Source organism: Panthera leo, chromosome D4 (genome assembly GCF_018350215.1).
Source record: "Panthera leo isolate Ple1 chromosome D4, P.leo_Ple1_pat1.1, whole genome shotgun sequence".
In the NCBI taxonomy this organism is placed as follows: Eukaryota; Metazoa; Chordata; class Mammalia; order Carnivora; family Felidae; genus Panthera; species Panthera leo.
Genome location: NC_056691.1, coordinates 62,067,264 through 62,087,667, shown reverse-complemented (window position 1 = coordinate 62,087,667; position 20,404 = coordinate 62,067,264). Strand labels below are relative to the sequence as shown.

At 38.0% G+C, this 20,404-nt stretch overlaps 1 protein-coding gene across 3 annotated transcripts in view; it reads left to right on the top strand.

Annotated features, from left to right (window-relative positions):
* ERP44 (endoplasmic reticulum protein 44) overlaps positions 1-20,404 on the top strand; it is a 94,324-nt gene that overhangs the window by 24,154 nt on the left and 49,766 nt on the right. For all 3 annotated transcript variants that reach the window (XM_042913675.1, XM_042913676.1, XM_042913677.1), the window contains 3 exons: positions 12,958-13,030; positions 14,969-15,008; positions 19,110-19,225. In XM_042913675.1, coding sequence (XP_042769609.1) covers positions 12,958-13,030; positions 14,969-15,008; positions 19,110-19,225 — 229 coding nt within the window. The remainder of the gene's footprint in view (positions 1-12,957; positions 13,031-14,968; positions 15,009-19,109; positions 19,226-20,404) is intronic.

Here is a 20,404-nt window from a genome sequence, read left to right as displayed (position 1 = left end):
CTCATTCCATAACTGGAAGCCTCTATCTCCCACTCCCCTTCACCCATTTTGCCCACCCCCAACCTCCTTTTACTCTGGCAACTATCAGTTTAAACTTCTCTGTTTGTAGGTCTGATTCTTTTTGTTTGTTTGTTCATTTGTTTTTTAGATTCATTTTTGGGCAAAATCTTATGGTATTTGTTTTTCTCTATCTGGTTTATTTCACTTAGCCTAATACCCTCTAGGTCCATCCTTGTTCCTTCTTTATCTCATGGCAACTAAGAAAAGGGAGACAGAAGTGCACAAGTGAGATAGAGTCCTAAATTTGGATTTCCCTTTAATAAACCATGGTCATTCCCTGATTACTTTTGGTCAAATTGCTTAGAAAGCTAAAACACTACATGGTAGTGATGGAGATCATGAAGTAATGACCCTTAATATTTATGAAAGCTTTGAGACTATCATGGGGCGGGGGGCAGGAAATTTAGACCAAAGGGGAAAGGACAAATCCATTTGCTTTGCAGACTTAATTTTTTTTTTTTTTTAACATTTATTTATTTTTGAGACAGAGAAAGACAGAGCATGAATGGGGGAGGGTCAGAGAGAGAGGGAGACACAGAATCCAAAGCCGGCTCTAGGCTCTGAGCTGTCAGCACAGAGCCCAACGCAGGGCTTGAACTCACAGATTGTGAGATCATGACCTGCGCTGAAGTCAGATGCTTAACTGACTGAGCCACCCAGGCGCCCCTTTGCAGACTTAATTAAAACAGTATGTGGGCTATGGGGCAGCCAATGATTCTTTCATCTGGTGATTGAATTACTACAGGTATCCCAGCAATTATGTGGCCTTTCAAAGATTAGTTCTGATTGACATTTAGAATTGGTTTGATCTGAAGGAACAGTACAATTTTGAAGATACAGATTTTTAAGCAGTGGATTAACACATTAGGCCTATATAAAAATGGAATCATTCTTGGGTAGTGCCTGGGTGGCTCAGTCAGTTAAGCATCCGACTCTTGGTTTCCGTTTAGGTCATGATCTTATGGTTGGTGAGTTCAAGCCCCGCACCAGGCTCTGTGCTTACAATGCAGAGCCTGCTTGGGATTCTCTCTCTCCCATCTCTCTCTGCCCTTACCCTACTTGTGCATGTGCTTTCTCTCTCTCCCCCTCAAAATAAATAAACTTAAAAAAAATGGAATCATTCTTGGATTTGTTAATGAAAATATTTTTATCGTAGAACATAGTACTCACGGAAAGGAAACCAAAAAGCCTGAGAGTCATTCCAGAACTAGTGAATATGGAAGACAAGAAACTGAAGGTTTTACCAAAGAACAGTTCTTCATTGAAGGTTGTTGACTTACCAAGAAGGGTCAGGGCCATATGTTTAGTAGTGAAATACAGACATTGTTTGATGTATATAGGAGGCATTTTCTTCACTTTGTGCAGTTTAGAAATAAATATGCCACCAGCAGAAATTGGCAAATAAGACAGTTAAAGGATTTAAATTATACAGTTTAGGATATATCAGGGCCTATATGGTACAAACCTTGAAATTTGTTTAAAAAGTAAAAACATTGGCATTTAGTTCACTGTATTATGTTGTATAGTGGGTATCTTCCCCATCCTTCTTCCCCATTTCTTTATGGGTACTTCCTTTTTCTTCCAAATAAACTGCTTGTATTGGACTACTTGTCTCGGGATCTGCTTTTGGGGGGAGCCCCGGTGAAGATAAGCTGTCATTTTTCCTGTAAAATTTCCTCTCTCTCTCTTTTTTTAAGTAGGCTTCATGCCCACCGTCGAGTGCAGCATGGGGCTTGAATTCACAATCCTGAGATTAAGACCTGAGTTGAGATCAAGAGTGTGAGACGCTTAACTGCCTGAGTCACCCGGGTGCCCCTAAAATTTCCTATCTCTTGACATGGCTTCTTGGATCCCCATGGTGTCATTTTGTGTTTTACTCTGTATTCATTGTTTCCTTGTACTAGTTCTTGGGCTTGATGAGATTGAGGTCAGGTTCAGTTTTTTGGGTTAATACTTTGTAAGTGGTGCTTTTTATTTCCTATTGTATCCTATAAAGAAGCATTAATATCTGGTCATTCCACTTTTGGTAATGTTAAGATTGTTCAGTAACAGTGTCAGTGTAGTTGTCTGCATTAAGATTAACTCAAAGCTTCTCGAAAGCCTAAGCAAAAAGAGCCTATGACATACTGTGTAATTCTCATTGTTTGGTGCCCAGCAGTTGTCTTTTGAGAATGACTTTGCCAGGAACTATGGATGTCTTTTCAATTAAAATACTTCAGACAGAGAGAATCTTCTCTTTCTCTTTTTTTCAATGTGAAAGAGAATTTAAGTTTGATGATCTTGCTAGATGTTTGTATATATATGCATATATATAATGTTATTCACAACCCTATCCCTAGTGCCTAGTACGGTGCCTAGCATGTATACAGTAGATGACTCAGTGAAATATTTATGGAGTGAATGATCTAACAAAAAAATATATGTACCAACATGTATGTAGATTCCATTAAGGGAACTTGGTTTCATGAGGCATCCTGTGTGAGAATTACAGTGCAGCACAAGAAGAGTAGTCATAATTTTCTCTCGGTATATATTTGCAAGTATTTGTTCTGGAGACAGTGATGAATGGGATGTTGTCTCACACCACCCTCCCTCCTCCTCCCCCACCCCCCACCTCTGGTTCCAGACTGTGTACAGAAAAAGAAGACAATTATCATCTTAACTTTTCTCCCAATTCCCATGCTTTGTTAGTACCACCATTGCTAGAATTTTAGGTTTTAGAGGAGGGGTATGGGGTGATTTTAAGAGAAAAACCCTTTCCACACATTGAGAAAATCAATCCCATTTCTGAAAAGCTTTGGACTTTTCTGTGAAGGTCAGAGTACTACATTGTCTATTCTAGGTAAATTAGTTGATCCCCTTCCTTTTTTTGTTTTTTGTTTTAATTCCAGTACAGTTAACATATCGTCTTGTATTAGGCTCTCATCCCGTATTTAGAATACAGTGGGGAACCAAACACACAGATGACATCAACTTTTTAATTATTTATTGTTTGTTTGTTTGTTTAGAGAGTGCGAGTGGGGGAGGGGCAGAGACAAAGGGAGAAGCTCCATCCAGCAGGCTCCGTGGGGTCAGTGCAGTCAGTGCAGAGCCGATGCGAGGCTCGAGCTCACGAAACTGGGAGACCATGACCCGAGCCAAAATCAAGAGTTGGACACTTAACCAACTGCGCCACCAAGGCACCCCATCAATTTTTTAAAAATGTTTATTTATTTATGTTGATAGAGTAGGGGAGGGACAGAGAGAGAGAATTCCAGGGAGGCTCTGCACTGTCAGCACCCCCATTTTTTTTTTTCTTTTAGTATAGTTGACATAAAGTGTTACATTAGTTTCAGGGGTACAACATAGTGATGGGACAAGTTCATACATTATGCTGTGTTCACAAGTGTAGCCACTACCTGTTACTATACAACGCTGTTCCAGTGCCGTTGACTGTGCTCCCTATGCTGCGCCTCTTCTGTGACATTCTCATTCTATAACTGGAAGCTGTGTAGCTCCCACTCTCATTCACCCATTTCCCCCACCCACCTACCCCGTCTCTGATGATAACCATCAGTTCTCTATATTTATGGGTCTGTTTCTGCTTTTTATTTGTTTTGATCTTTAGGTTCCACATATAAGTGAAATCACATGATACTTATCTTTCTCTGACTTATGTCACTTAACATAATACCTTCTGGGTTCATCCATGTTGTCACAAATGGCAAGATCTCCTCTTTTTTTTTTTTTTAATAGTCGAGTAACGTTCCATTGTGTGTGTGTGTATGTGTACACGTACTGTACCTTCTTTATTCCTTCATCTATGGATGGACACTTGGGTTGCTTCAGTATCGTGGCTATTGTAAATAATGCTGCAATAAACATAGAAATGCATATATTTTTTTGAATTGGTGTTTTTGTTTTCTTTGGGTAAATACCCGGTAGTGAAACTAATGGATCATACGGCATTTCTGCTTTTAATTTTTGAGGCGCCTCCATACTGTGTTCCACGGGGACCGCAGCAGCATACATGCTCACCAACAGTGCACGAGGGTTCCTTTTTATCCACATCCTCACCAGTTACTTGCTATTTCTTGTCTTTTTTATTTTAGGCATTCTGACAGTATGCGGAGATATCTCATTGTTTTGATTTGCATTTTCCTGATTATTGTGATAGTGAGCATCTTTTCATATGTCTTTTGGAAAATGTCTGTTCAGGTCCTCTGCCCTTTTGAGCTGCAGTCAAGAGTTGGACACTTAACTGACTGAGCCACCCAGGCACCCCTGCCCATTTTTAATCAGATTATTTGGTGTTGGTTTGTTTTGTTTGTTTGTGGGGTGTGTTTTTGTTTGTTTGTTTCTTTTTGGTGTTGAGTTGTATAAATTCTTTATATATTTTGGATATTAACCCCTTACCAGATATATAATTTTTAAATATCTTCTCCTATTTAGTAGGTTGCCTTTTGTTTTGTTGACCGTTTCCTTCCCTGTGCAAAAGCTTTTTATTTTGATGTAGTCCCAATAGTTTGTTTTTGTTTCCCTTGCCTTAGGGGAAAATGTTGCAAAGGCCAGTGTGAGAAATTACTGCCTGTGCTCTCTTCTAGGATTTTTATGGTTTTGGGTCTCACATTTAGGTCTTTAATCGATTTTGAGTTTATTTTTGTGTATATTGTAAGAAAGTGGTCCAATCTCATTATTTTGCATGTAGCTGTCCAATTTTCCCAGCACCATTTATTGGAGAGACTGTCTTTTCCCCATTGTATACTCTTGTCCCCTTAGTCATAGGTTAATTGGCCATGTACTTGTGGGTTTATTTCTCAGCTCTCTATTCTGTTCCATTGATCTGTGTCTATTTTTGTGTCAGTACCATACTGTTTTGATTAGTGAAGCTTTGTAGTACATTGTGAAATGACATCAGTTTTTTTTTTTTAATGTTTACTTATTTTTGAGACAGAGAGAGACAGAGCATGAACGGGGGAGGGTCAGAGAGAGGGAGACACAGAATCTGAAGCAGCCTCCAGGCTCTGAGCTGTCAGCACAGAGCCCAACGTGGGGCTTGAACTCACGGACCACGAGATCATGACCTGAGCCAAAGTCGGACGCTTAACCGACTGAGCCACCCAGGCGCCCCGAAATGACATCAGTTTTAATGGAAACCCATGCTTGATCAAACAACTAATGTGCAAGAAAAAATACGAATTGCAACAATATATTTTTATTTTCTATTGTTGTTTCTACTGGCAGAATTTGAGTTTGGGGATTATATTACCTACATTTGAATTATTCTTTGGGTATAGAATTTATTTTCCCAAACATGTCTGCACCCACCATATTTTGACTTCTTTAATGAAGAATGGTATAATTTTTCTAATGTTTCTTTATAAAAGCAGACTGGTTCTGACTTGTCCAAAATTTGTGTCATTTGGCCAAATGTTGTATCACTGAGCATTTGAGGGTTAAAGTAGCTTGCCAGGGTTATTCTATACTTAGTTCTATTTTTCCCCTCTCTTTGAACTTCTAGTTCATTATAATGCTTCTGGGAATACTAACAGTGAGATGTGCCTCAATTGATACACAGCTTCAAGGCTCTTACAGTGCTTGTCAGCCTCAGTCTTTTTTCTCTGGGGACCTTTCATATCTCTTAGCTCCTTGCAGTCGACTGAAAAATCTCTATGCTTCTGTTGCCTGCCAGCTTAATGCAAAACTGAGAGTCAGAGAAGTGGCCCCAGGGAGGAGAAGCAGCCTGGGTCCCATGGCATCTGGACTTCAGGTAGTAGGCTGGTTTGTCAATTTGGATTAGAATGGAAGAGAGCTGTTGCCTTGTACATCACTTATTTCTTGCTATAGGAGAGACATAGTGTGTAAAGGGCTTTGAGAGTCTCCTAACAGAAAGGCAGGAAAATGAAAGATTTAGCAAAATACACTGAGCTCTTACTGCAGAATGCCTAGCAGATGTAATGTCAATTGAGAACGGTAATGCCACATGGAAGGAAACATTCTCTATTAAAGCTTCCATTTTATGCCAGTAATTTTCATGCAGAAATCTCTATTCAAGCAGAAGGCATTTAAAAAATTAACATCTTTGTAAATTTCTAATAAGATTACAGATTCCACATTTTTCTAAAATCACAGTAATTTGCATGTCAATACAGACTTTTCACAAATGAGTCTTACTTGTTCTTGTGTTCATATTTGAGGACCATAAACATTGTACAGAGTTTAAAATGGGTTTACATGCTTGCTTGGAGAGTTGGAGCCTTTGCTGTCTAAAGCAGTGCTGCTTTGCCCAACTTAGCTCAGGTCACGGTCTCGTAGTTTGTGAGTTCGAACCCCGCAGTGGGCTCTGCGCTGACAGCTCAGAGCCTGGAGCCTGCTTCGGATTCTGTGTGTCTCTCTCTTTCTCTCTCTCTCTGCCCCTCCCCCGCTCGTTCCCTCCCACCCTCCCCCCTCAAAAATAAAATAAACATTAAAATAATTTTTTTAAAAGCTGTGCTTCTTAAACTTTGTGCATAGGAATCACTTGGGGATATTGTTAAAGTGGAGATTCTGATTCAGTAGGTCTGGGGCCTGATAGTCTGCATTTCTCACAAGCTCCCAACTGATGCCAGTGCTCCTGGTTCAGGAACTATTTGAATAGCAAGGTTTTAAGATATTCAGCTTTAAAAGAAACACTTCTTGTTTTCTAAACTCATCAAATTATGGTAATAAAACATTTAAGGCAAAGCCTAGCAAATACTTTGTGACTATAAATCTTGCTAACAGAAATAATACCCAATCACCTCTTCTGCCTGATAGTTTATTAGATTCTGGTCCTAAAATAAGACAATATAAGAAATATTAGAAGTTTATCCACTAATGTAACATGGCTATTCTTGTTTATTTTTGAGAGAGAGAGTGTTCATGCGTGCAAGCATGAGTTGGGGAGGGCGGGGAGAGAGACAGAGAGAATCCCAAGCAGGCTCCATGCTGTCAGCGCAGAGCCCAAGGCAGGGCTCGATCTCATGAATTGTCAGATCATGACCTGAGCTGAAATCAAGAGTCGGACACTTAACCAACTAAGCCACCCAGGTGCCCTTGCTATTCTTAAATGAGGGTGCTGAAGTGCTATGGGCTGAAGTGTCTAGAAATCACATCAGAGTATACCTGTAGGGGAACCTGAAGAAGGTATGCCTAGGAACTCAGGACAGCACTTAGTGATGTAGAGGGCTTTCTGCAGGAGGCAGGAAGATCACTTCTGAGGTTCACTCTAAATTTGAGTCTGTAAATAATTACCTAGTAGTGTGCTCTTCACCATTACATAATTAAAAACAAATTTTAATAGGCTTCATTCTTATTTGATAACCTTATTATCCTCAAACATGTTAAAAATGTTGGCTGTTCCCATTTCTGAACTTCTTTCCCCCATTTCTCGCCTCCAGCACCCTCCCTCTAAATTCTTAGTGTATTAACATCATCTATCTTCTCATTCACTTTGTATGTATTTGAGTACTCACTGTATACAAATAGGGTGTCATAGTAAATGGATCTGTGGTATACAAAATTGAATAAGGTACAGTCTCTTTTTCAAGGTACTCAGTCTCCTGAAGGAGGTATGATAGCACAAGTAATCAGTGTGAATGATAATCTGTTAACACCCTCCAGAAAGTGCTCTGTGGGTTCAGAAGAGAAATGAATCACTGGGTTCTGGGATCATCAGGAAAGCCCTCATAGAAAAGATAGCTTTTGAATTAGGTCTTGAAAACTAGATAAACCTTCCTAGCTGTTCCAGGCAGGACATTGTAAGAAGAAACTGCACAAGGAAAGTATGGATGCAAGAGAATAAGGAGACACATTATAGTAATTGCATGTACTATAGACCCCTTGCATTTTGGATTCATAACTTCAGGATTTGTATTGTTTGTTTGTGAGTGACCATTGAAGGGTTTTCCTGAGCTACTGATTGTATTCCCTTGTGAAGAGCCTCATATATCAAGTCCGTGGGTGAGGTTAGTAATTGGTTCAGCAGCATTCGTATCTGCATCCATCTTTATTCTTTTCTCTTCATCATTTCCTTTTACTGTATATCGTGTGGGAAGACATTACATACTTATTAATAATTTGGGATTTGTGAGGAGCTTGTTATAATTCCTTTCCATTGCCAAAGGTCTCCTGCTAATATGGTGACCATATAATTTATTGCCCAAACTGGGACCCACTTGAAAGGAATTGTGCTGTTAGTGATATTCCACAGCAACCAGGCATAAACTGGGTGTGTCTCAAGCAAGCGAGAGTATATGGCCAACTAGAACGTTCCTGTTAGTTGGAGGATGGGATATGAATGGGGAGCAGTAGGATGTTATTTAGGAAAGCAAGTTTGTGGATGGTCCTAAATGCCAGGTTCAAGGTTTAGGCTTTTATACTGTAAGCAGAGAAAAACCCTTGGAGGTTTTTTTGTTTGTTTGGTTGGTTTTGTTCTTGTATTCTTTTTGGCAGAGGGTTTGATATATGCAAAGCAGCTTTTGGAAGGAGGAGTCTGGCCTCTGTGGGCAGGTTAGATTGAAGGGAAATGCTCGATTTAGGGAGTGCCATAGTATTCCCTTTAAGGATATATTTGAACAGTAGCCACTCAAATGGTCTTCATGTATAAGGAAAAATTGGTAATTTATATTTGCATAATTATGAACAGAGAAGCTTTAATAATTCACTGATGTTAGCTCATACTTCTGAAGAAGATCCTGTGGGATTAGCGTCTTGTTCAGTTAATGTTTTCTCAAAAGAGGAACAGTACTGGGTTTAGCAGTGAGCGCTAGAACATTTTGCACTAGTGTTACGCATATATTTACCTTAATATTGTAACAATTAAAATTTTACTTAACACTGAGAGTGCTTAATAAAAATATCTTCACAAAATTTATTTCTAAAAAACTATCTTTTGTCATGTAACCAATCTTTTCTTGTGTCTTGTTTCAACTTGATATCTAATCCAGAGAAGATTTTAATTTCCACTAGCATGTATCTCTCCTTTTTCTATCCCCACCCCATGGAATGGGTGAAACTTTTGAGAAAGGAAAGTTTTTTTTTTTTTAAGTTTATTTTATTTTTTAATTTATTTAATTTTGAGAGAGAGTGCAAGCAGGGAAGGGGCAGGGAGAAAGGGAGACAGAAGATCCAAAGCGGGCTCTGCACTGACAGCAGCTAGCCCAGTGAGGGGCTCACATTCACAAGCTGCAAGATCATGACCTGAGCCAAAGTCAGACGCTCGCTCTACTGAATCACCAAGGTACCCGGAAAAGGGAAGTTATTTTTTACCAGGAGAATCAGACAGCTATTCATGGAAGAGGAAGTCAGTCTTTGAAGGATTGATTCTGCAGTAGTGGAGAAGAGAACTTTCCAGGTAGAGGAAACTATGTATGCAAAGAAGAGGAAGCAGAAAAATTGTGGGGTGTGCTTGGGGAAAAGCAACTGACTGCTGGGTGGCTTCAGAAATGCTATGGAAATAACAGCTGGCACACTGGCATCAGTAGCCAGTTACGTGGTCATGGAGGACACAGGGAAATTGAAGGAAAGGAATGCTTTTTTTATTCTTTTTTAAATCTTCTTTAATGTTTATTTTTGAGAGACAGAGACAGAGTGCTGGTGGGGGAGGGGCAAAGGGGGCAGTAGACACAGATTCAAAAGCAGGCTCCATGCTCTGAGCTGTCCTGGGTGTGGGGCTCGAACTCACAAGCTGTGAGATCATGACCTGAGCTGAAGTTGGACACTTAACCAACTGAGCCACCCAGGTGCCCCAGGAAAGGAAAGCTTTTTAATTCCCAAGGATTTCTTAACTTTTAGAAACCTTTTTTTTTTTAAGTCTATTTATTTTGAGAGAAAGAGCACAAGTCGGTCAGAGAGATAGGGAGAGAGAGAGAATCTCAAGCAGACTCCATGCTGTCAGCACAGAGCCGGGCATGGGGCTCTATCTCACCGTGAGATCCTGACCTGCGCTGAAATTAAGAGTCGGACGCTTAACCAACTGTGCCACCCAGACACCTCTTAAAAAACCTGCTAAGGGTAGAAAATACTCTTTACTTGTTGAAGAAGCTTCTATTTAAAGGTAGCCTATCACCCTTTTTTTTTTTTTTTTTTTTTTTGATGAATTAAGGTGCAATACCATTTTTTACCAATGGGCCTTTTATGTAATAAGATCATGTCACTAGACACATCTCAGAGTGAAATGTTTAATATTTGGTACTTATTGCATGTGGATGGAGTTATGCAGTGACTTCTAGATGATTGGAGATTCTTCTCTGTTGGCAAGAAAAAGAGGTAATGAACTGAAGAGAATGACCAACTTGTAAAATATTTCCTAAGTTTATGTCTGTGTATTTACATATGTTGTCTAAATATTTCATCATCAGAGGGTAATATTCTCCATGTCTGTTAAGATCTTCCATATTCAAAATGTCTTTGTAGGTTTTTGCCGTTTCTTTGAAAGAAAATACATTTAAAAGTTTACTTCAAGTCTTAACTTTTAGATGAATGATTACCCTCCTCTCTTCCTGGTTTAGAGCTACTTGTCTTTATTTTACTTAAGCACTATAGAATTTAACACATGAAGATGTTTCCCTGGAAGAATTTTGTTTAGACTTAGGGCTGACATGAAAAGAAACAATTTGTCAGACTAGTGGAGCTTGCTAACAATTCAAATAAACAGGCTGTCTTTTCCTTTACACTGCATATTGATAAAAATGTTAATGATAAAACACCTCCTTTACACCCTACAGGGTGCAGAGATGATTGGGTCAGAGACTGTTTTCTTGCTTTGGGCCCTCTTAAACACAGCTGCTAGCTGAATGTGGCTTATCAGTTGCATGGTTATTGGTGCCATGTTTCTAAAGTAACAGGTATTTAATGCAGCCAGGTTGAGTGTTGCCTCGATTTTTTTATCATCTGGCATTTAAATACTTTTGCCATGTAAATATTTCAAAGTAGAAAGCAGTTAAATTTAGAATATACTTCTTTATAAACGTACTTTGATGGATAAGTAACTCTTCAAAAATGGGGTTAGTTAGATCATACAACTGAAGACTGTTATCTGTATTTAACATTTTTCTCCCCTCCTTACTACCACAATTTTGAGAGCTCCTGATGGTAGAGCATACCATGCCTTATGCATTTGTGCCCTTGGTACCTAGTAGATACTTCATAAATGTCAAGTTATTTAATGATGACTTTGATAAAGACCAACTTTGTTGCTTAATTGTATATTTTTGCTTCACCTTCTTGAATTTTTCTTCAACACACAATTCACTCTAAAATCTTGTATCAGTATATCTGGATTTCTTAAACACAAAACAGGCTCAAATGGAGTTACTTATGCTAAGCCCCGTGCTACCAAACTAAGACTTAATTACAGTTTTAGCTCTCCCAGAAATGGAATTTTAAACCAGTCAGCCAAGAAATACCTGATCAGCACTAGTTAGGTAATATGCCTAATAGACTTCTGCCATCCCCAAAAGGAAAGTGACTTTCAATAACCAACCCACTTTTTTTTTTTTTTTTTTTTTTTTTGCCTAGTAAAACTTCCTTCTTCCCACTCCTTTTTTTTTTTTTTTTTTTAACTTTATTTTTGAGAGAGACAGAGAGAGTGAGAGTAGGGGAGGAGCAGAGAAAGAGGGAGAATCTTAAGCAAGCCCCGTGCTGTCAGCGCAGAACCCAACGTGGGGCCCAATCTCACAAACCGTGAGATCACTCAACTGATTGAGGTACCCAGGCTCGCCTCCAGTTAATTTTTAAGGTGTTAAAAATGATGCAACTAGTTATATATGTCAAACATTCAGAGGTTTTAACTTACGTAGCTTACTTTTAGTAGAGTATAATTTATTGGTTGCTAGCAGAAATAGTAGTCCACTGTTGGCTACTCAATTTTGGTAACTTGAAAATAAGGCTAGTGCTGTTTGGCTTTTTCTAAGAAAATAATGAATGTACAGAGATATTTCAAATAATTAGCTGGGCTTGTTTGCATATCAGCATCAACATGGCTCTTTGTACCATTCAGAAATTGAATTGTTGGTGAAGTAAAAATTTTTCGAGTGGTAACTGTAGTGATTACTACAGCGTCTGTGAAATGGGTGGGCAGGGGAGTAGCCATCAGTGCCTTACCAGGACCCCTGACATTAGTTGTCTTCAATAGCTGTGGTTCAGTGAAAGGATTTCCTTAAACACAAGGTGTATTAAAGATGGAACCTAAAAATAAAATAGACTAAGTGTACTGCCTTTTAAACTAAGTGAACAGTTGCTAGTTTAAAGTTGAATCTTGTATTTATTTTGCAGATGGCAAGCTAATATTGTCTTTGATAAACTTGAAATTTGGTTTAATGTTTTGGAAGCAGAAAATTCTTACTCTCTTTTAATAGCCTGTCCCTTGACACATTGTTATCACCAGTATGTGAGATGAGGCAAGAAAGGCTTCTGGTTCACAACTTAAAAGTCTTTCTTGAATTCTTATCTTTATCATTTTGTTTTATCTTAGAAACATGGTAGGGATAGAGTCAGCAAACTTAGCTTTAGTTTGTATTCTTTCAAAATTGATAGTAAGCCAGTACATTTTTTTCTTGTTGCTCCGTAAAGTTCTTGAAATATTAATTTAAGAGAATGAAAAAATTCTTAATTTCTCCATTGTTTAGAAACAATTGCTTTTGTGTTTTTGGATGTATAGGAAGTCTTATTTATTTGATCAGTTTCTAGGCTTAAGAAGTTAGTACTTCCCCTGTTTCACTGATCTAGTGAAGGGTTAAAATAAAAATAAAGATAATAACAATTAAAACCAATTGATGGATGATTTTGTAAATAACAAGTGGAACCAACTTTACGCATAAATTTTCTTTTTATTAGACTTTCTGCAATATTTACCTTTTGTGGAAACATTTATTAATTTCACATTTTTAAAATTTCCAGGTAACTTGGGTTTTTACTCCTGTAACAACTGAAATAACAAGTCTTGATACAGAAAATATAGATGACATTTTAAGTAAGTACCTTGGTATTTTTAAAGTACACTTTTCTTCTTTATAAAGAGTTAGTTTATATACAAAAACAAAGTTAAATCCCAATTACTAGAACAGCTTGAGGAGCTGGCATTCTGATTATTTCCATGGTTTACTGAATTAACAAAACACTTTTGGTTTTGATTTTCAGTAAAATTTCTTAAAATGTGTATGTCTCCTTTATGTGTTACAAATAAACTTTAATCTCATTTTATTTCTTTGTCTTGTCATAAATGCCACCTTAACAATTCGTATTTTGCTAGAGCCTACTTAGATTAGAGGCCAGGAGTCTCCACTGTGCAGTACTAAAAGTTTGTGGTCTTAGGACACAGTCTAGACATCTTTTGTCTTTTTTAACTTTTGACTAATTCACTGACTCTGATATCTTTTATTGTCATTGCTCCAATTAAGTTAAGTGTTTTACTGACTGCTTGTTTGCTGACAGTGTGATTGTGGATACAATTAACTTGCAGGGAAAAGATTTCTGTTTTTAAAAGTAGTAGAGGGAAGGTGAACACATGGTTGATGGAAAAATCACAATTCAGGAGATTTAAGAAAATGTACAATGCATAAATGATTTCTACCTTCTTCTTTTTAAAAGCCTTCCACTGGTTTAAGCAGAACAAAACCAAAAATAATAAAAGTGAAAAGAGTTATTCTTGAGCCTCATATGCTGTTTTGTGTCCTTGGAACTGGTTTTAAATGCTAAAATGTCTATTCCTACAATGTGGGATCTCTTTAGAGCAATGGTCTGTAACCTTTAGCATACATGAGTTACCTGGAGGACTTAATAATATCCGGACTGCTGGGCCTGGCTCCAAGTTTCTAATAGAAACTGCTAGACCCCACCTGAGAATTTGCATTTCTGTAAGTTTCTACATGCTGCAGGTGCTTCTGGTCCAGGGAGTGCAGTTTGTGAACCACTGCTTTAGATGAAGAAGCAAGTGGATAAAAAGTGCTTTGAAGGTAAAAAAGGAAGAAGAGAATTGAAACTTACAAAAAATTCTCCTTTCATTTTTCAAATTCTAGAATAACTTTTATTTTTGTGAGTGAGTGAATTTATCTAAGTTTCTCTGTAGTACGTTTAGTCTCCTGTCTTCACATCCTCATATGCAGATGATAACTAAGTTATTTTGGCAACAGAGAAGAGCTGTTAAATGGATTGGAACTAGAACATGTACATGTTTTGCAACTTTATTGGTTGTAGATTTCTTGTTGCAACTAGGTGGGACATCTGAGCTGTACAAGAGCTTTACACATAGCTTAGTTACACAGGTCTTTTCTGTGAAATAGAATTTTCTTGCAGAGTCACTTCTTGGTTTATTCATGTATATGGCAGATCAAAAACTAGATTGTTAAAGCTCAGATCATTCCACTTCACTTTTTTAAATGTTTATTTATTTTTGAGAGGGAGGGAGGGAGAGAGAGAGACAGACGAAGAGACAGAGAGACAGAGCACAAGTGGGGGAGGGGCAGAGAGAGGGGGATACAGAATCCGAAGCAGGCTCCAAGTTCTGAGCTGTCAGTACAGAGCCCGATGTGGGGCTCGAACCCACGAACTGTGAGATCATGACCTGAGCCGAAGTTGGCCACTTAACTGACTGAGTCACCCAGGTGCCCCTCCATTTCACTTTTAATGAGTTAGTGGCTTACTTGCCTGATTTGGGTTTGATTCTTCTTTTGCTTTATATTCATTCAGTGAAGGTATAAAGATGGAGAATATAGAGAAAAGGATCATGGATTCCCACAAATTATGTAACCTATCCATGACCCTGTGTGCGGGTTTCTTAATTGTTATTGTGTATTTTTAGTGGGCCTTTACATAAATGGGAAGAAGACCATGAGGAAAACCAAATCTTGGATTATGTCAGTTACAAAGACATAATTAACTTAGGTTGTTTGGTTTTGTTTTTCAATTTCAGACAATGCTGATGTTGCTTTAGTAAATTTTTATGCTGACTGGTAAGTAATAATTTTATTTTTGTTTTTTGCGGGGGGAGGGGTAATGAAGTTGCATCTTTTAGTTTTTTTCTTTCATCTTGCTACGCGTGTATTTTTCTTTGCTAGAAAGGGGTGATTGGGAAGCCTTTTTCATATGTGAGATAGTATTGCATACACAAAGTCAATTAAGGTTCATTCACAAAGGGAACAGCTTAATTTGCTGATCGTTTGTATTTTAAGAGAAAAATATATCTGATTCCATTATCCCACATCTTAAAAGTAGTAGCAAAAACTCAAACCCCTCCCTCCTTTTCTCTCTTCCTCTCTTTCACACCCCGCCCCCCCAACACACACAGTACTGCAGTTCTGTATTTTTCCTGTAGGGCGGTGTTTGGAGGTGAGGGTGTGGGTGTGGCAAGTTTAGAAGGAAAAATCATGTTGACGCTTTTTAAACATGTATCGTCTACTACTTCTAGGAAGCCTTTATTCTGCCCCCTGTCTAAATCAGATTCTTGTCTTTTGTGTTTACGTAGTACTGGACACCACTTTTTTTTTCTTGCTACATTATTTTGTTTTTTATATTTGTGCGCCAGGAAGAAACATTGAGGATGGAAATAATGTCTTACTCAGCATTCGTGGCATTTAAAACCAGGGCATACTATGTAGTAGATGTTAAAGAATATGTCAAGTGGAGAGCTTGAGCCAGAGAGGTTTGAAACACTCACATAATCTTTATTCCTAGACCATCTGCATTTTATTTGACCCTTTTACGCTTATTACTGCCTACTGGTTGCCACTGCCCTACTTGAGGCCACAGTCCAGTTTACCCAGATTCCTGTGACAGTCTCCTAATTTGTTTTCTGTGCCTCAGGTCCTACGTGTGTCCATTCTGTTCTCTAAAAAGTAAGCCAGAGTGGTCTTTCCTAAAGTACACACTGAATAAGGTTACACTTCATCTTAAAACCCGTAAATGATGTTCCATTAACTCTAGGTCTAAAGTCCTTTACCTTGACCTAGAAAGCCCCCAATGACCTGCTCCCTTCCTACCTCTACATCTGTATATCTTGCCTCTCTCCACTCCCACATTCTGTACCTGTTATACTGAACGTCTTTCAGTTTCTGTAATATTCTATATTCTTTAGTCACTGGACCTTTAGTCATGGTATTTTTTCTGCCTAGATGGGTCACTCTTCTCTCATTTAATTTAAGTATTAATCATCTTTCGAGTCTTAGATTAAATGCCACTTTCTCCAGGTCACCTTCCTAGATCAATATTCCTACCCTTATCCCAACCCTTTTTTATGTCTTTCCATAATACTACATGCTCACCTCATTGGGAACACTTGTATGCTGTAGTTTATTTGGTGGCACCTACTACAGCCTTAGCTTTAAGTTACTGTATCTGTCTTTTCTCAGTATTCGTCCCCAGGCTCTCTGCATAATACTTAGCAGATAATAAGTACATAATAGATATTTACTGAGTGAATAACATATAGTGTAGTTATTTAAAGAACTTCAGTAAAATGTTGAAGATATACAGAGAAAATGCCATTTATAAAATGCATAACCAAGGTAGCATTTTCCAAGGTAAATTAGGATTGTCCACATGTAGCAAAAGCTGTAAAATTTGGTATACGATTATCTAGTCCAATCCACTTTAGCAATGAAACTGAGACCCAGAGGAGCAAAGTGTCTTCCCAGGGTTACCTGACAGAGTTGTGGCAGAGTTAAAACTAGAACGCAGTTCTCTTATTTGAGGTATTTTGTGTGTTGTAAGAAAGGGAAATAAAACGTGCCATTGACCTTGTCCTAGAAACTGAATTGGAAATGTGGGCTAATTGCAGTTATTTGGGAAAACATATTACCCAAAGAATACCTTGAGTTGTTCATGAATTAGTACTCTTTATTCAATTGAAAAAAACTTGGGCAATTGGCCACAGGACATAGATTTATATTATATGGTCTCACAGGCTCCATTCTGAGTTCTGTCTGGAAGTTATTAATGTGGCACAGTTTAAGGAAGAATTCTCTAATAGAGCTGCCTAAAAATATGGATATGCCTCGGAGGGTAATGAACCGTAGTAGGTCCCTGATGATGCTGTTTTGTGCCAGTCTTTTTATATACATTGTTTTTAATGCTAAGAACTACCTTGCAGGTAGGTATTATAATTTCCATTTTAGGTTGAGGAAATTGAGAAAGGTCATACGGCTAGTAAGTGGTGGAACTGGGATTTAAACTCAGGTATGTCTGACTCCAAAGCTTATTTTTCCCCCTACTAGGTCATACTAGTAAGTACCCCCAAATTGTCCCTGCAAGGACTCTTACCCATTCGGTTGGTTTGTAAAGGGTTGATTCAAGCACTAGATTGAAGATTGGATCCAGATGACCTGTAAGGCCTTTGTAATAGATCTGTTGCTTTTGTTATGTTACTTTTATAAATGTAACTTTCCATGTGAATTGGATACATGTGGATGAAGGTATAATATTGTTGATTGACTTTTATTTCATCCTTCCCTTCCACCTTCTGGTATTAAAATTGATCCTGTTTTAAGCATGAACCTGTGCTTAAATGCTTACTGGCCAGCAAACTGGACAGTCTGGAAAGAAGGAGCCCCTAATGTATGTCTTTTCCTTGCCCTTAAGCCAGGAGCCTGTCCAGTAATTGTTTACTAGGCCATATCCTAATTCTTCAAGAAACCATCTATCAGCCTTTGCCTCCCCTGCCCTCCAGCACCATATTTTCAGCAAACTATAAGAAACTACAAACTTGTGGACCTAGCCTTTCCAGTTCCTCCATTCTATCAATTTAATCATTTAACAGACATATTGAAATGCTTACTAGAATACATAGTCAAATAAGACACGGTCCCTGATGTCCACAGACCCCACCCACCTATCCCAGATGGGAGAGATTTAAGAATGCTAAAAGAGGAAAGAGCCACTTGAAAGCAAGAGATTGAAGATACAGATTGTGTCTCCTTGCTATATTCTAAGACATCTCCTTAGGAAGTCAGGTGAGTGGGCCAGAGGAGGTATCTACAGAAAGAAATAGGGAGGAGTATAAGAATTTGCATCCTTTTACAGGCTTTACCAGACTTGCATTGAATTGTAGTTCATATGTATGACCTAATCATGTGGATTAAAGAGTTCACAGGCTTCATTTAAGTAAATCTCTTAGTGGAAAAGGGCTCTGGAAGCAATAGTAATAGCAGTTATAGTTTTTTTGTTTTTTGGTTTTTTTTTTGTTAACAAACACTTAATACCTTTTTCATACAAGAATAACTATTCTAACCCATCTGGCTGTGTGCTCATTTTGATTCTTCTTCTCTTTCTTATCAGGTCCCTTTAATAACCTATAGCATGTTTGTGAAGTAGTTGGCCTGATTAAGGGACAGTCAGAATTAGAAGAAACAAGTTTCTGAAATACTGTAGGGTTTGTGTCCCTTTGTAAAAGTAAGAACAAAACAAACGACAAAGGAAACATGAATAAGAAATCTTGTTTAGGAATTTAGCACTTTTGCTCCTGAACTTAATATATTTGTTTATAGACATGAAAGCCTATTTTAACCAGGGGTTAATTTTGAGGGTGAAGAGTTTAATATACACTATATATCCTTTCCATGCCACTTGTTTATCTAGTATGCTGACTTGCATATGAGATTTGATTGACCTAGTCAAGCGAATCAGTCTAGTATTTGAAATAAACTTACCATCTTAAGGATTTTGTATAGTAGTCTCAAAATATGTTCATTATTTAGAGAAAGCTAATTTCTTCTCTAAATGGCCAAGTCTTAATAGTTATAAGTCCAAGTGGATACATCTTAGAGGGCTTATATCAGACTTGTTTCTGGCCTCTTTGAGAGATCCTTAGCTGTGTGCTTCATTATAGTGGCCATTTTCTTAAGCTGCAGAACACCAAAATCTTTAAATTGGAATAGGCTTTGAGTTCAAACTTGTCTTCATCTTTAATGAATGACATTCAGGTCCATGACTAAATTAACTATGTGATTGTCTCAAAAGCTGTTTATTGTACATACACTAAATAACAGTAGATGATAACTGAAATAAGATTTTATTGCTTCTGCTTTCCAGTTTTAATTGGTATCCTTCTTTGTGCATAGGTGTCGTTTCAGCCAAATGTTGCATCCAATTTTTGAGGAAGCTTCTAATGTCATTAAGGAAGAATATCCAAATGAAAATCAAGTAGTGTTTGCCAGAGTTGATTGTGACCAGCACTGTAAGTACCTCAATAGGAATTCTGGAACAAATCGTCTCATTCCCTTCTCTACACACACACACACACACACACACACACACACACACACACACACACTCTCTCTCTCTCTCTCTCTCTCTCTCTCTCTCCTTTTTTAATGCTCAAAAAAAATGTTCTACTTTAGATGGAAGGTTCTAGTGACTTTGGTTAAATGTTAATATTTAATCTTTATGTACTTACAATACTAGTTTGTATTTTGCCTGAGAAGTAATTAATTTTTTAATTAAAATATAGTAGAATAAGCATATAGGTAGTAAGTTATAACCAGCACTGTTTTCTGCCAAAGTGAATACCAAAATGATTAATAAATAAAATTGAAATAAAGTTTTAGGAAAAAATGGATTTCTGTTAGTTTTAGAACCTACAAAAATACCATTTGTAGTCATTGCAAATAAAACTCTCAGATTTTTGTGTGTTTTTGTTATTTAAAAGGTTCCACTAAAATTGGCTGAGACTGTCTTCGAGGTGTAATTAACTGTAGTTATAGATTATAAATATTGAAAGTGTTGAGAAACTTAGGTTAGACTCACTTACAGTCCAGCGTCTTGCATTTCACTTCTCCCAACAGAGCATTCTCTGTAAAAGCCTCTTGGTTTTCTGTGTACACGACCAATCTTGCTAACTTGAGCTAGTGAGCCTGCAGTGGTGTTCCCTCCTTAGCGTGTCCAGCAGGTGTGAAGTTCTCCTCTCTCATAGTACTAGACTCACTGTGTTTGTAGCTCTGGTTCATTCTGTCTTAGTTGTCTCAACCGTTGCAGTGTCCGTTCTTCAAAGGCAGGAACTTTTTCTTTTCATGCTTTTTTTTTTTTTTTTAATGTTTATTTTTGAGAGGGAGAGAGAGAGAAAGAGAGAGGAAGGAAGGAAGGAAGGAAGGGCATGTAAGCAGGGGTGGGGGGCAGAGAGAGAGGGAGATACAGAATCCCAAGCAGACTCTGCTGACAGTTAAGTGTCTGACTTTGGCTCATGTCATGATCTCACAGTTCATGAGTTCAGGCCCCACATTGAACTTGCTGCTGTCAGCCCAGATCTCGCTTCAGATCCTCTGTCCCTGTCTCTGCCCCTCTCCCAATTGCGCTCTCTCAAAAATAAATGACACGTTAAAAAAAAAAAAAAAAAAAGCTTGTTGCCTCGTGTTACTGG